The sequence below is a fragment of the Egretta garzetta genome, unplaced genomic scaffold (assembly GCF_000687185.1).
Source record: "Egretta garzetta isolate BGI_Z169 unplaced genomic scaffold, ASM68718v1 scaffold504, whole genome shotgun sequence".
NCBI lineage: Eukaryota > Metazoa > Chordata > Aves > Pelecaniformes > Ardeidae > Egretta > Egretta garzetta.
Genome location: NW_009259535.1, coordinates 105,522 through 121,452, shown reverse-complemented (window position 1 = coordinate 121,452; position 15,931 = coordinate 105,522). Strand labels below are relative to the sequence as shown.

The 15,931-nt window shown below is 38.8% G+C and overlaps 1 protein-coding gene across 1 annotated transcript in view; it reads left to right on the top strand.

Moving 5' to 3' along the window:
• The window catches only part of GABRG3 (gamma-aminobutyric acid type A receptor subunit gamma3), a 325,107-nt gene extending 309,383 nt beyond the window's left edge, over positions 1 to 15,724 (top strand). The window contains exons 7-10 of the mRNA XM_009637654.1: positions 1,554 to 1,706; positions 9,671 to 9,867; positions 11,389 to 11,418; positions 15,446 to 15,724. Coding sequence (XP_009635949.1) covers positions 1,554 to 1,706; positions 9,671 to 9,867; positions 11,389 to 11,418; positions 15,446 to 15,724 — 659 coding nt within the window. The remainder of the gene's footprint in view (positions 1 to 1,553; positions 1,707 to 9,670; positions 9,868 to 11,388; positions 11,419 to 15,445) is intronic.
• The last annotated feature ends 207 nt before the right edge of the window (positions 15,725 to 15,931 follow it).

Sequence of the window (15,931 nt, the reverse complement as noted above, 5' to 3'; positions counted from 1 at the left end):
CTGAAAACAATGTACTTAACACATAGAAACTTTTCCTTTTGGCTCATTGTTCTAAGTCTCTCTCCCCAGATCCCACCCTCAGATTTTATGTACCTTTGACTTTGTAGCTTATGGTAGTGCACTCATTTTACAGTGGCCTTCAGAGATCCTTTGCGTGGAAGTTATTTTTACTGAATTAATTTCTTTTCTGTGTGATAGCTATAGTCAAAATATCCACTGTATTACATGCTTTTATTCATATACTCTCTGCTACTAAAAGATTAAGCTTTAATTTGTCTCAGCTCTTCATGTACCAATTGTGCCTCTCCTTGGGTGAGTTGTATGTACATTTTGGGGGGGATTAATGCCTCTGTGCTACCAATTACTTCAGTCTTCTGATGGTTTGCTGTAACAGGACAGACTTATCTACCTATAGCAAATGATGCCTTCCGCAAATATCGTATTCTAGAAAGTCAAGGTTTGTAACAAGAAGCAATATAATTTATTAGGTCAAGTCTGACATAGTCAGACAAAACCCCATAAAAGTTCTCAGGCACATAAACTCTTCTTCACATCTGAAATGGAAGCAACATACTTCAAGTGAAGTAGAGAAATTGGTCTCAGTTCAGTTTTATTACTGTTAATCACTGTGACTGTCTGAGAGAAAAGGATAGTTAACATCTATGAAGCTGAGGGAGCTGTTAGGAAAGAAAGGGGTGATAAGGTCAGTAGCCTCTACTGGGTAGAGAGAGAGGGACAGATTATTATCCCCTGTGGAGTCACAATAGTTAGCAGAAGAGAAACTGTGAAGAAAATTATATAATGTGAGATAAACTAGCCTTCTTACTGAGCTCTTGATTTTATGAATCAGAGCAGGATAATAAACTTTATATCCAGGCTCACTTCTGAAGGTTTATAGATACTACAAGTGACCACAACTGCTTTGAAATGGAGGAATGCTGACAAAAAAAGACTCTTGATTTTTAACGATGAGTCCTTTAAAAGTATGTAGGCTGACCTCTCTTGCCAGCATTGAGGCTCTATGAATGTCTATAAATGACTTCTTATGTAAAGGCATACTCACGTGCATGCTATGCTTGCCATAAAGACCCTACTGCCTGATTCATATCTCAAAAGAAAATAACAGAAGTCATTCAAAGCTGAAATTAGGGCAGGGAAGACAGAGCTTGCGGAAGGAGAGATTTTGTGCGGCTTGGTTACAGAATCTGGCGAATGATAGTAGCTTCATGTTTGTGGTCATGGAGCCATCCAGAAATATCAAGTCTGGAAAAGCAAGATGCCTTTCAAAAATTTACTCATCCAGAATGATTACTGAGAGCTTCTGCCTTTCCAAAGAGGTCAACATTTCCACAGAGACCTAAAACTAAAGGAAATTAGAATTGAAAGTTTTATTTGAATTCTATTTCACATGAGTATTGCTGTACAGATGCTCTTGAATCACTAAGAAATGTTTCATATGCAGTGTTTTTATGAAGCTTAAAACATTAGCATCTCAATGAACAACCATCTGTATCTTACCACAATGTCAATTTTTTTCTGTGCTGTTATTGCAGGTGATTATGTAGTCATGACTATATACTTCGACTTAAGTAGAAGAATGGGATACTTTACTATTCAAACATACATTCCCTGTATATTAACAGTTGTTCTTTCCTGGGTATCCTTTTGGATTAAAAAAGATGCCACACCAGCAAGAACAGCATTAGGTAAGTTGTTAATTCCCTTTTCTGCTCTCTTTTTGTAGTTGCTACACTATCATTTGAAAATGTCAGCTTCCTTTCAAAGAGACCACAAACCGTATGCTTTGGATTATTGCTACTACATCTTGCAGACCCAGATCTACTTATCACTGAAGCCTCTGGTTTTCTGCCTTGAACAGGGTAATTAAAAGTAAACTACCCTGACCTCTTGGAATGACATTACCACCTAGTTTGCATAATATTCTAGAATTAATGTTTGTCTCCTTGTTCTCAGTATGATATTTTAGTGACATTTTTGAGGAATAAATTAATTGCACTGTTGGCTTCCTTCCCTTCTGAAACTCTCCCCCACAAGGCATTATGTCTTATACATACAGAAAACTGTGGGATATAATAATATTAACTCATGCAAAGTGTTTTGGTTTGTGTGCTTGAAGTTAAGCTCCACACTAAACGTTTAGATATTTTTCATAAATTGTGGAGATTTATGCTGGTACAGGTTTTCCAGCAGCTCATTTATGTCAGGAGCAGCATGTGCATTTTGGCATTGTGCTTTAGGATATACTTAGAAATGCTGACCATTTATTCTTTTGTCTATAGGAAAACCTGCAGGTTTTGCTAGCATCAAGGGCATAGGGTTATATACCAGGCAATTACAGGTGTACATCAGAACTGAAGGAATAATAACATTTTAAGTCCAGACTGTGGTTGACAGGGCTGCCAATACTAACTGATTCAGTAATCTACCATTTTAGTAAAAAAGGGGAGGCTGTGTCAAGGCTTACATGTCTATTTTCAAGCGTGGAGATTACCATTCCCAGCTATTCACTGCTTCCCGCTGCTGGAGTTTGCTACCATCTCCAGCTAACCAGCTGAACTCTCTAAATCATTTCTGTTTGAAAGAACTAATTATTAAAAACTGACCTGCCTGACTTTTTGGACTGACATCAGACAGGAAGCATTCATAGGAGCAACTGAGTCCGCAGGTTTGAGAGGGTGATAATTCTGCAAGAAAAGACTAGAGGACAAGGGCTGTGAACAGGATACACCTCCTTGGAGGATACGTGAAGGCAGCCTGCATCAGGCATGGTGTTCTCGAGTGCTGCTGTGTGCTGACAAGCCTTCGTTCAACCACAATATAGGAGAGGCCCTCTGTACAAACCACCTCTGTCTCCCACTCCCCTAAACAGCTGACCAAGGGTACTCAGTACTTCTCATCCTTTTTCTTCCAAGCAACAAGTGTTTATCAGAAATGGTGGCTACTTATAGGTGAATCTATTTCTGTTAGCTCTCTTTCAAGCACTGTGTAGAGGTGCTCTACGTGATCTCAGGAGGAAGACATCTTGTTTGCAACACAGCCTCTATGCAGTTGTTCAAAATGACTTGTCCTGTTTCAGTCTGTCTCTCTCCTGCACTAATAAATCTGAGCAACCAACAATTTAGAGGGTGCTGTAGTTTCTAGAATAAAGGCCTTGAAGAGAAAATTTAAAATGAAGTGCTAAAGAGACTCTGAAGTCCATTCACTCTGAATGAGATTTTAGCTGCTATGTCTCTTGGACTTGTCCAGAAGTCTGTTCCCATTTTCAAAATCCTTCACCCATAGAAAAAACGGTCATCTATTCAGGGTGCACAAGACCTGGGTTACAAACATTTTTCCTCCCAAACTTTCTAATGTTTCAATAGCTTAGTAACTTTCAGCTTTATGACAGAAGAAATACATTACCAAAAATATCCGCTAAGTGTAACTCCCTCACTAGCCACAGCTTTGTTTAAGTAATGAAGCTATATACCAATCATTCCTGTTGTCAATCTTTGGGTATCTTCTTAGGGGGAGGTTGTATCAGCTTTAATTCTTAGTGAGTGGAGAGGGGCATCCTTTCAAACCAAGAGCAGCTCAGTGACATGGAGCTATGCAATAGGATCAGTAGAAAGAAAAGTCCCAGAGAACCTGTAATAAGACAACTGCAAGCAGCCAACACTGGTCACACCTTACAGATAATTTTGTATTGAAACCCATTTTGCATGAGGTCAGCACAAAACCATAACCTTCTGGATTTGCTCCAGGAGTTTGTAAATTTAACAAATATAGCACTTGTGACCATTGTAAGTCATGCGGCATCATGTAGGTCCAGTTTTCTGAGGTTATTTTCCAAGAAAGGAATATTCAGTCCTCACTCCCTTCATGTGAGTGCAAAAGTGCCTTTATATTGTGGTTCCAGCAATGTGATGGACCCTAAGACTTACAGTTATTCTGTGACCCCCTCTAAGTCCAGGACAGCATAAAGACAACACAAAGATGAGGACAGAGCAGCCATATGGCTGCTTGTTCCTGGCTGTGTAGACTTTCCTCTGGTGGACAGAATATTGAGAAATAGGCCTTTAGCATACTTCTTTGCTGAATTCCTTTCCTCTTAAATTGAGTGATGTGGAGAGGTGGAGATCAGGAAAGATTGACCATCCTTCACAATGCTTAAGAGAAAAGGGAGAAAAGGCATCTAAGAGTTTGCATTACTAATTTTCCAGAAGCAGTGTTCATACCCTGTCCCTGAGGGCTGTTCCCCACACCACACAGCTCCATTTTCCAATTAATTAGACACAGAAGTAGGTTAGATCACTAATCATAAGAGTGTGACTCTCCCTACCTCACCATCTCAGCCAGCGGGAACTTCAGAGAAAAAATTTATTCATATATTGAGGTCATGAATTCGAAGTAACACAAAAATGAGGTGTTCCAAAGCTATATTCGATGGCTATCACGACTAACTCCTAAAACTCTGATGAAGAATTAAATTACTGGGCTAAAATATAACTTTTTTCATAAAGTCAAAGTACAAGAAAATAATACATACATAGGTCACTTCTTTTTTGTGTACATAATCCGGTTACTCACAAATCATCAATGGCGTGTTGACTCTAGGGACGAAGCAAGCAGATGTTCCTAGTTCACTGTAGGTCTGCTTGTATAGGGCAGCTTATAAATCTGTCTGAGCAACAGCACACATCCACATTTGGATAGCAGCACATGATGACATTGTGAGTAATACAGCCAAAGGCAAACAGCTGAAATTGTCCTCCTAATTACTTGCAATGAATTGTAGACTCAGTGCACCAAACCTGCTCCGGGTATAGTTGCATTAATGTAAAGGGCTAGCATCAGGGAAATATTTCACTCTCTGAAATTAATGAGTAATTTGCTAAGCTATTGGCAACTACTCACAGTTACATAAAGGACAGGTTTTACCCCGTTCTGAATAACGCTAAGTAATAAGCTATTTCTGTACTGGAAAAAACCAAATGCAATCAGGGTATTTGGCTGTGAGGAAAAAAAAATGGGACCATAAGTATCCTTTCAGCAGCACTGTCCAGAGACATCAGTGATCTTTAAAAGCCTGGCATCATAGTCCCCGTTTCAAATGCACTTTGAGGGGCTGAGGCCCAGAGTGGCAATGTGACTCATTCCAGGCCACCTGAAGAGTCAGTAGGAAACTGGAAATAGAATTTGAGTGTTGGATGAGAGCTCTGCAGTGTGATCCCAAGTTATTCTGCCCCCCATTCAGAGAGAAAAGAAATGGCTCTTTGCTATTTCTGCTTGTCTCTAGTAATCAAAGTGATCTTCTCCCAATATTCACAGTCAAGAGCAGCCAGCAAGTGTCTGAAGAAAAGTTATGATCTGGAAAAGAATAGGTTGTTTTCCTTGAAGATGAAGGGAATTAAGTTAAACTGAAGCTTTCATCCCAGTTTCCCCCTGCTTTTTCAAAATTGGTATAATATGTAATAGGACTAGGCAGTTGCTACAGAGCAACTTCAAACTGCAGTTTAAAAAACACAGTGGGTATCAAGGCCAGCAATGTGTTGATGTAAAAGAAGATACAGATGATGTTTAATAAAAAAATGTTGCTGTCCTTGTTATTCCATCTTAAACTCATTCACTAGGAAAACAAGCAAATGATCAAAACGGGTGCCAGAACAAAAGGTGGAGAAATTAAGTTTATAAACAAGTGATAGCATGGTTAAAGGTAGTACACCATTCCTCCAGTGGCCCATCAACATACCCTTAGGAAAATAAAATAAAAATGAGCCTTGCTGACCAAAGAGTTTCTAACACTGAAGCTCCTGCTGCCTCACTTTGCTTACTGTTGTCCAGTAAGGAGCTCTCAAACAATAATAATTTTAAATAACTGTTTAGACCAATGATGTAAAGGTTAAAGTGTTCTCATGCATTATGTATCCTTGTATCATTTGATCTCCCAGACAGTCCTTTTTGATTTATCAAACAACATCTTCGGTATGGAATTTGCTCAGAGAATATAAATGTCACAAACCGGTATTTATATACAAACTTGTAAGCTCCCGCTTACAACTGTCTACCTGAAAATTTTGAAGCCAGGTTAATTCAAAGCTGTCCTTGGATGATATTAAAATTCTGTTGCAACAGACAGTTTGAGATCACTGTGAATTCAATAACAGATGCAAAGCTCACTTTACCATACGAGCCTTCCCAAAGTGAGAGACTTAACAATTTCATCTGGCAAGGTTTATTACATTTGAAAGCACTCAGCAAACTGAATTTTCTTAGCATGAGAGATAAAATGAGCTAAGGGTATAGAATCTAGATATTATCTTTGGAAATAATGGGTGCTGTATTTTATTCATATATGCATATCTGTATATTCCAACTTGTAAATGTACACAAATACAAAACTGTATCATCTGCTGCACTTTCTTTCTCTTTGCTCTCTGTATGTATCCCCATAAGACTCATTTTAATATTCTAAAACTTGTGTCTTGTCAAATGTTAAATTGAAACAGTGGGTAGAATTTTTATTGAAAAACTCCTTGCTTGTTTATGGTGTGAGCTGGGATCCAAGTGCAAGCCTCAGCTTAAATGAAGAATGATGCTTTTCTATTGTATTTCATATCATAAAAATATTTTGCATAAATAATAGAAGTAAAACTATGTATGTTTTACCTTTGGATGTTTCTGTCTATGTGCTCAGCAGTCTTGTCTCATGCTTTTGTCACAATTTGAAACGTGGCATATAGTCCAGAAACTGTGGTGGCTTGTGATAATGCTAAACTTTCCTTTCCCCAAGGTTTTATATTCTGGTAGCAAAATGTGTTTTGTTGTCAAAGAGACTGAGGATAGATACTATTAACATCTTAAAACCAAAATAAATCTTACAGCATTGCTGTGTCTATAAATTTGGTAGAACCTACTTTGTTTCAATCAGCTAAAATTAGTCTGGAGCTACCCGAAACTCCCAGATTCTGTATCAGTGAGGCATTTACAACATGATTTACTGAGCTGGTTTTACTTAGTTCTCACGTAGGTTTTCAGTCTCAGGCATGATTTGGGTAGGCATTTCACATTTAGGCTTAAGGAACAGATATAGGACTCAGGCTGAGTTGGGGACTTCTATACTTAAGTACAGAGGCTAATGCTAATTTTTCTTTCAATTCTCTGCCTTCCAGTCCGTGGTCACTTTGGCAGCTGGTCATCATTTCAGATACCTGCACAATACTTCTTGTCACAAATAATACAAAGTTATACATCGATTTCAGTAAAAATAGAGGACAAATAGTACATTGTCAACACAGCATTCAGTAGAAAAATTGCAGACCTTTGCAAAACATGTTTTTGAGCATTGCAAGCTTTCTTCTTTTATTTCTTTTTTGCCTTTTAATAAAAAAGTGTCCTAAAGTAATCGGAGATCCTATCACAGGATGAGTGGGAAATGAAAACTTCCCCTGAGTTCAAGTAAAAAGGACACTGTATATTGTGTTGGAAGAAGACTAAGGTTTTGAGGAATTTTCTTAAGGTAGTAAAATACCTGAGAGCAGGTGCATGTACATGTGGCTCTGAAAAGGACAGATTTGTGTTAGAAATCTAAGTGTGGATTAAAAAGTGTTAAAGACCTTAATTTCATATTGTAGAGTATGTCAAAATCTGGATGCAGTTCTTCTGAAGTTAGTGACTTCCAAGGCCTGAGTCACAGGCATACAGAAAGACTAATTAACCTATAGTTAGTAACGGCCAAATCAAGGGTAGTGAGTCAACACCTTTTGCAGTTGGACATCTGGGGAAATGGGCACAAACTGAAGCATAAGAGGTTTCAGTTGAATATGAAGAACTTCTTTACTGTGAGGGTGAGGGAACACTGGAACAGGCTGCCCAGGGGGGTTATGGAGTCTTCTTCTCTGGAGATATTCAAAGCCCGGCTGGATGAAGTCCTGTGTAGAATGCTCTAGGTGAATCTGCTTTAGCAGGGGGGTTGGACTAGATGATCTCCTGAGGTCCCTTCCAACCCGTGCCATTCTGTGATTCTGTGATTCTGTGATGCTGTGATCTTTGCAGTTGACTACTGTGATGAATGGCTAAGCATGCGGTTTGTCTCTGGAGCTTGTTCAAAGCAGCTAGCTACAGAACTGTCGTTGAAGGGTCTGGAGAAGTCAACTGGATCATGCCAGCCACGTGTGCTTATATTGGGATGTGGCACAGTTGACAGGAAACAGAAATATTTTCCCCATAGCTTTAGATGTCCAAGGTACATACAAAGCCCACATTTCACACTTCCTATCAGTACTGCTTTCATCTTGATTACTGGCTTTTGTTTTTTTTTGGACATTTTTTTTTTTTTTTTTTGTTTCTGGGTAGTGGATATTTAAGGAATACAATTAGTTATTATTCATTGTAAAAGAAGGTCTAGGCCCAGGTAATAATCTGCCTTCTGGCTCTTCCAGGGACTTTCTGACAGTTTGAATGGGGAGGTTATTCTTGTGAATTGCTGCAGTTTCCATCAAACACTACAAATCAGAGGCGGGCATTCCTTCATAAACAGAAAGGAGTTAAAAGTAATCCACAGATACTTCTTTCTCTCCAGAGTGCCATTTGTGGGAAGTAATTTTACTATAAGGCATAATTTCAGTCATTCCCTGCCATTTCAAACACTGCGTACCATTGCAAAATATCACTTTAACTATAAAAAGAAAGATCACCTTATGGTTATGTTGTTTTTAGAGCAGGTTCTCTCTTGAGGCTTATTTGAGTGAGAGCTTTATTTTTCTTCCCAAGCCATTGAGGAGTTTTATTTTTTCTTTCAGAAGGCTTGCAGTTCATAACAAATGATTAAAAGCATCAGTCCAAAATGGGAATGAAAAGACTTCTATTCCTCTGGAATGAAGAGAAATTATATGAATTATCAGCAGCCAAATAACTGACACCCCATAGATTTAATTCTAGAACTGGTTTTATTGTTTCAGGATATTTCATACTAAGTAATTCCCATTATATTCATTATTACTAAATCAACCTAAGATGTGATGCTTTGTATGAATTAAAAAGGCATTTTCCATTAAGATTACATCTGAAGCTTGTATAAGAGCCGGTTTTCCCTTACTCAGAAGGAAAATAGCAGTGGAGGACTCCCAAGGAAGCAGCAATGTGAAAACATATTGTCAAAATTCACGGTCAGAACTTTGCAGCAAAATTTCTTTTCTTTCTTGCCCTTTTTTCTTTTCTTTGAGCACAAGATTTTTCATGAGAGTAGTACTGCTGTGAAAAAGACTGTGGTTCCTTCACTGTTTTCTAGGTTTCTTATTTTTTATTTTTCTAGGTTTAGTGTCTTTTCTGCTTTACAGTTTTCTTCAAAAATTTCTTCATTCTCTCCTCCCTCAGTCCCATCTCCAACCTAACTGAGACCAGAAAAAGGAAGAGATGAGGAAAAGTATATTGAGCGGCATGGGAATGTCACTTTTGCAAAGTTGAATATAAACAGCTGAGGAAATCTTTGTTAACAAAATACCACTGGCTCTCCTGATGTTATTTTTCATTATTTTTTGTACTACTAAATGAAATGAATGAATTATTTGGGTAGTCTTTGGATTTCTGTTTTGTATGTTTGCTTCTAAAGAGTCTTCTGTGACATGGAGAAATGATGTTGCATACAATTAAGTCAAGTTTCTCTCTGCAGGCATCACCACAGTATTGACCATGACAACTTTGAGTACCATTGCGAGAAAGTCATTACCCCGTGTCTCCTATGTCACCGCTATGGATTTGTTTGTGACTGTATGCTTTCTATTTGTCTTTGCTGCTCTGATGGAGTATGCAACCCTCAACTACTACTCAAGTTGCAGGAAACCAAACTGTACTAAGAAGAAAAAGTCGGTAAGATGGGAGCATTTAATTTCTTTTCTAGCATGTGTCTGGCTGAGAGAGCAGAGAATCATTCAATGACTGCCTGTAAACCCATGATACTCCGCTCCTCTGAGCTCTTCTCAATTTGTGGTGTGATCTGCCCTGAAAAGTGATGGAAAATAGTTACCCACGGTAAGACCAGAAGCAATTATGTGCCTGTTGAGTGAGGTCTGTTCCTAAGAGAAGCAGCCTGCTGACCATGAAGCAGCAACCCTGCCTACATGCCTTTCACCCTCCAATTACTGTGTTGGTAGTCATAAAGGACTCCCACTGAAACAGATTGCATAGCTTGTTATATAAATATATGCACACCAATATATATTCAAATTCATCTGCTATTTCATGGCTTAACAGGTCGAGAAATATTTATGAACCTTACACACAGGATTTTGATGCCTCCACTGGGAACCAGGGGCTTTTTCCCAAGTACAAAAAGAGGGGAGGTCACTTACAAGGGTTTTTTACATGGCTGGTTGCATTTTTGGCCAAAAAGACACTTCCAGAAATAACATCCAGACACACACAAAAGCTGTTTATTCAGAATCAATTGAAACACTCATGCAGGAAGAATTGCCTGGTGTACTTCATAACTGACTACAGTAATGAGAGGGGGCACTCTAATGGAGAAAAAAATCTCAGTGTAAACATAGGGAAGGGGAAGTGGGCTGTCCACACAAGATCAGTGGAAAATTTTACATGTTTGCAATCGGTAGCTGGAGATGTTGGATGCCATTTTGTGCAGTGGAGGAAATAAGGACATTTGAAATCAGAAATACAAAGACAAACAGGAAAAATGTGAAGGAGGAAACTGAAGAGAGAAAAGGATAAATTCAGGGAATAATAGGTCACAAGGTAAAAAGGAATTAAAGAGATATAGAAAATAATCGAATGAAGGAATAATGAAGGAAAAGCTGAAACAAGTATGGAATTAGAGAAAGCCTAGAAAGCCATACACTTAGACAATGAAAACTCCATTAAACCTCTAATAGTGTCTTGTAAAAATGCATTGCACACAAAAGGCAAAAGAGTGTTACCAAAGGAAATCTATGAGACAATCAAAATGAACTTGCTAATGATCAAACTAAAATTGCCATCCTACAGAAAGACTGAATGAAAAAATCACGGTATCTTTGTGAGTAGGATGTATTTCCAGACATGTGTAAGAATATGAGGGAAAGCATGCAACATTCATGAGATTTAAGTTAACACAAGAACAAATGCTCATTTACCTATTGTTTGCTAAATAAATAAATGTAATGGGCTTAATAAAGATTTAAAGTGGATGGAAACTAGGTGTGCATTCTGCTGAGGTTTCATGCAGTTTTAAAGTGTACAGAATATTATGTTGAATATATAGAATGCTCAGCATGAAGTGTTTTATGGAAAAATGCATTTAAACTTTTGGTTTAAGAAATGCTATTGAACATTAGATGCATATGAAGCAATAAATATGTTTTCTTCTGAATAATTCTTTTGTTATCTTTATTTAAGCTACCTGATGTCAGTTTTGGTCATGTGATGGTAAGTAAACTATTTTATTCAGTGAGGGCAATGGAGGCATGAATTTTTGGTTGACATTTACTTGCAATAATTCCCAAGAAAGCTCTAACGCTATGTTATGGTTTACCCTGACTTCACTACAAATATTGTTTTGTTTTTTTGTTAAAAGGTCAGTTTGGTTTTGGCTGTGGCAGGGGAACATAGCTGCCTCTTTCTATAAGGACTTATCAAATGATTTGGGAGGGAGAAGGGTCAAGTGTAGGATATTGTGTTATTTTTACCTCAGAAATTTTGTGTGTCTGCTTTATATAATGCTGCAGTTTCTCATTACATTTTATAAAAGAGTAATAAGCATGAGTTATATCATAAACTTGTATGGAGTTTTAACTGACTTTCATAGAAAATAGTTCATTTATGCATTTATGCAAGCTTTCAGGTATATTTTCAAGTAATTTAGGCACACAAGTTTCACACAGTTAGTTGTACAATATCTACAAATGGAATAAAATATATCCCCCAAACCTCTAGATAACTATTTGTATACATACAGCGGTAATAAAGTTGAAACTGAGCACAAAAATGTATCTCTAAGTTGTATGAAATCTTAGACTGGAATACATACTATAAATATAAAGCATGCAGAAGGCCAGTTAATCAGCTGGCTGGCTGGCCTGCTTCCCACCTTTCAGATCCAAACAAGAACAGATACAGAATTTGGTTTGGATATGCTGAAGTTTATCAATTACAACTCCTAGCTCCGTGTTACTAGCTTGCCTTTTACAAACAATGTCATATACCTCTTTTTTTTTTTTTTTTTTTTTTTTTTTTTTACATGAGTTTTGTGACGTGTTTAAAGAGCTCATATGGCATTGAAAGTTTGCTCATTGACAGTGAATGGTTTACAGCAAGCATTGCGTTTATACACTCGCTACTGCTGTCACTCCTTGGACAGACTTTTATGAAAGCTGAAGTCAACAAGGCACATTGATGGGGTAGCGGCACTTTCCTTTTTCCAATTAAAAAAAAAAAAAGGGAGAAGATACACAATTAAAATGACAGTAGGGTTTAACACTCCTAGTGTTTGTCTAGATCTAGTCAGTGTGATCTGCTTGGAAAGGATCTGCAGCCTTTTCAAGTCTTTAACTCCCTCTTTCCTTTCTTCACTGTAAGACAGATATTGAGCAGGGCCTTGTTCTATACAAAAACAATCTCCATGTTCAAATTGTAGCATAAACTGAATAAAACAAGCAGTGTCTTTGACTCTCAAGATATCACCTTGTCTTTTCCAGCCTTGTAGTGATGCCACCTAAAAGGTGAAATGTATCAATCTTAGTAAATCCATGTCCAGGTAATTCCCACCCCCCTTGTTTTTCCTCGTAGAGAACACACTTATACCTTGCCTGAAATAATTTTATTAAGTGTGTTTAACACTGCATCTGAACTGCTTTGTCCAAGGCACCTGAGAAGTGCCTTGACAGAGCTCTCAGGAGGCACTGGGCTGGCACCCATTGTGCATGCACCCCTCTCCTCCCCAAACCAGCTCAGCAGGATGCACAGGACACAGTAGGCACCATCCACCTTCACCTGGTATCTAGTGACTTCAGGACCCCTCCTACCTGATGGAGATTAAAGCAACCAGATTATCAGGGCATCTGTCTGATCAGGGCATTTGTTTTATTTTCTGTCCTGAGCAGATAGTTGATACAACAAAACAACAACAAAAAAACCCAGGCTATTGATACATGAGAAAGTTTCCTTTACAGCATCAGGGCACTTATTTCTTTTCACTCACCAAAATTGTCTGTAGACATCTAAATCAGCCTGTTTTCTTCTTAACATATTGAAGCCAGGCATAGAAATTTTTCAAGAAATGAACGATATGTGACGCAGTGGCATAGCAGAATTCCATGTATTTAGTCATAGCTTTTTTTCTCTTCAAAGTGCTACAGTCAAAAAATGATTGCTTGTACAACAATCTTAGACCTTTTCCATGTGGCAGCACATTGTAAAGCTCTGATACCAACCACATGAAACTTTACAAATGAGAGAGACACCACGCAGGTGTAATTTGTGTCATCTGATCCCAGAGATAAAGTCATTCACAACAAATAGATTTGCATTAGTCTGCTTCTAAACTGCAAGTTGTTTACAGTCCACAGCACAATGCACCTGAGAGATTTTAGCCATCTACTTATGATGAGATGAATTGTGTCCTAGAAGTAATTGGCTGGATACCATAGGGCAGTTGTTCAGCTGGAGATGCAACACCTAAGCAGAGGGATGTCACATCAAGATCTTAGCTCAGGGACCAGCAATTTAATGAGACGAGTAATATTATCATGTACCAAATCAAAGGTTTTGTAGAAAGAAAACAAAGTCAATAGAAAGAGGAAAATTTCCCCTAAGGCACATCAAGCATATCACTGATCTGTTTCACACACAGACTGAAAGTTTTCAGATAGGTCTCAACACCTTCAACAGGAAATGTTGCATGTTTTGTATAGCAAGTGTGGAAGCAGGGGCCCGGAGCACCCTCCAGAATGCAAGCAGGCATGGCGCAGAGGCGTGGCTAGCTTGGTAGTCCATACCCGGCATGCTCCTGCAGGCAAAGGCAATGCTCAGAGCAACCACAGGGCCCACAAGGTGGAGAGAAACCATGCTGGCAGGGCTGGAGTCTGCTTTGTTGGGGCAGTGCAGACAGGCGGCAAAGATGATGGGACCTTTCCTAGTGATGCCAGTAGAGGAGGTGGCATTTGTGAGGATGGAACGGATGGCTTGATGAGATAGGAGGCTATTGTGAGAAAGCACCTTTCATGAAAAGGAAATGGTGTGACAGAAAATCTGACAAAGTGTAAATATTGAAGAAGGAGTTCTGTAGGTGCGAGTGGTACTGTGAGGATGCACAATATCAAAGTGCCCTATTTCTGAGCACAGTTAACATGATAGGCACTAAAGGGGACATGTCTAGGGATGGCATTTTGAAATCTTGTACTGAAATCATCAGTATCTGTTGCTGACCATATCTATTTTTATAAATCATGGCAAAGTTAAGAGGCAGTGAATGCAGCTATACTAAGTGGAGGTCATTCTGTCATTAAACAGGGAGGGGGGACATCTTCCTTATTTTTCAGAGCCATTCTTCAGTGTAGCAGCTGCAAATGTATAAAGCAAATTGCAAATAGTATTCTGACAGGCAAGTGAACTCCTAAGTATGAAAAAATGATTACTAGACAATATATGCCTGAGTTACCCAAGTAGAAAATACACCTAGAATTATTTAACTTGCTACTCCACAACTTCTCTATGGAAATTCATCTGAAAAAGCATCTTTTGAAGGAAAGAAAGGTGATCCCTGTTGTAGTTTAACCAAGCAGGCAGTTGCCTACTACACAGCTATTCACGCACTCCCCCCCTCCCCAGTGGGATGGGGAAGAGAATAAGGAAAAAGTAAAACCTGTGAGTTTTCATAAAGACAGTTTAATAAAGCAACAGAGGAAAATACTACTACTATTACTACTACTACTACTACTACTAATAATAATAATAATAATGGTATATACAAAGCAAGTGATACACGATGCAATTGCTCACCACCCACTGACCGATGCCCAGCCCATGCCCAAGCAGCAGTCGCTGCCCCCCGGCCAACCCCCACCCCTCAGTTTCCATACTGAGCATGGCATCGTATGGTCTGGAATAGCCCTTTGGCCAGTTGGGGTCAGCTGTCCTGGCTGTGCCCCCTCCCAGCTTCTTGTGCACCTGGGGAGTTGAAAAGTCCTTGACCTGTGTAAGCCCTGCTCAGCAACAACTGAAACATCAGTGAGTTATCAACATTCTTCTAGTACTAAATCCAAAACACAGTCCTATGCCAACTACTGGGAAGAAAATTAACTCTATCCCAGCCAAAACCAGGACAATCCCCAAATCTAGATTTCCTATAGTATCAACCTCTTATTCCCAGCTCCTGTGATTTTTTTTCCTCCAATTATTGTGATCTGTATCATCCATGGAAGTTTAACAAACTGTTGTTTTTTTCTTCTCTCCTCAGAATTATTCTGTACTTGATATGAGACCACCAACTACAGTCATCACATTGAACAATGCCATGTATTGGCAAGAATTTGAAGATGCGTGTGTCTATGAATGTCTGGATGGAAAAGACTGCCAGAGCTTTTTCTGTTGTTACGAAGAGTGTAAATCAGGCTCATGGAGGAGAGGACGGATTCACATAGACATCTTAGAACTGGACTCTTACTCTAGGGTCTTTTTTCCTACATCTTTCCTGCTGTTTAACCTGGTCTACTGGGTTGGATACCTCTATCTTTAAATGTTGCCTGTAGTGGTGAAGACTGCTGTGTTTTCACAGTGCGGAGGGATGGTGAAAGTGCAGAAAAAGTGAAGGACACGGTCAGTTTCATCTCAAATTATAAAGGCCACATTAACCTTCACCATCACAGAGCCTGATGAAGAATTTTAATATGTCATTGCCTGAAAAAGAAAAACATGGAAGAATTCTCTCCTTACTGCTATTTAT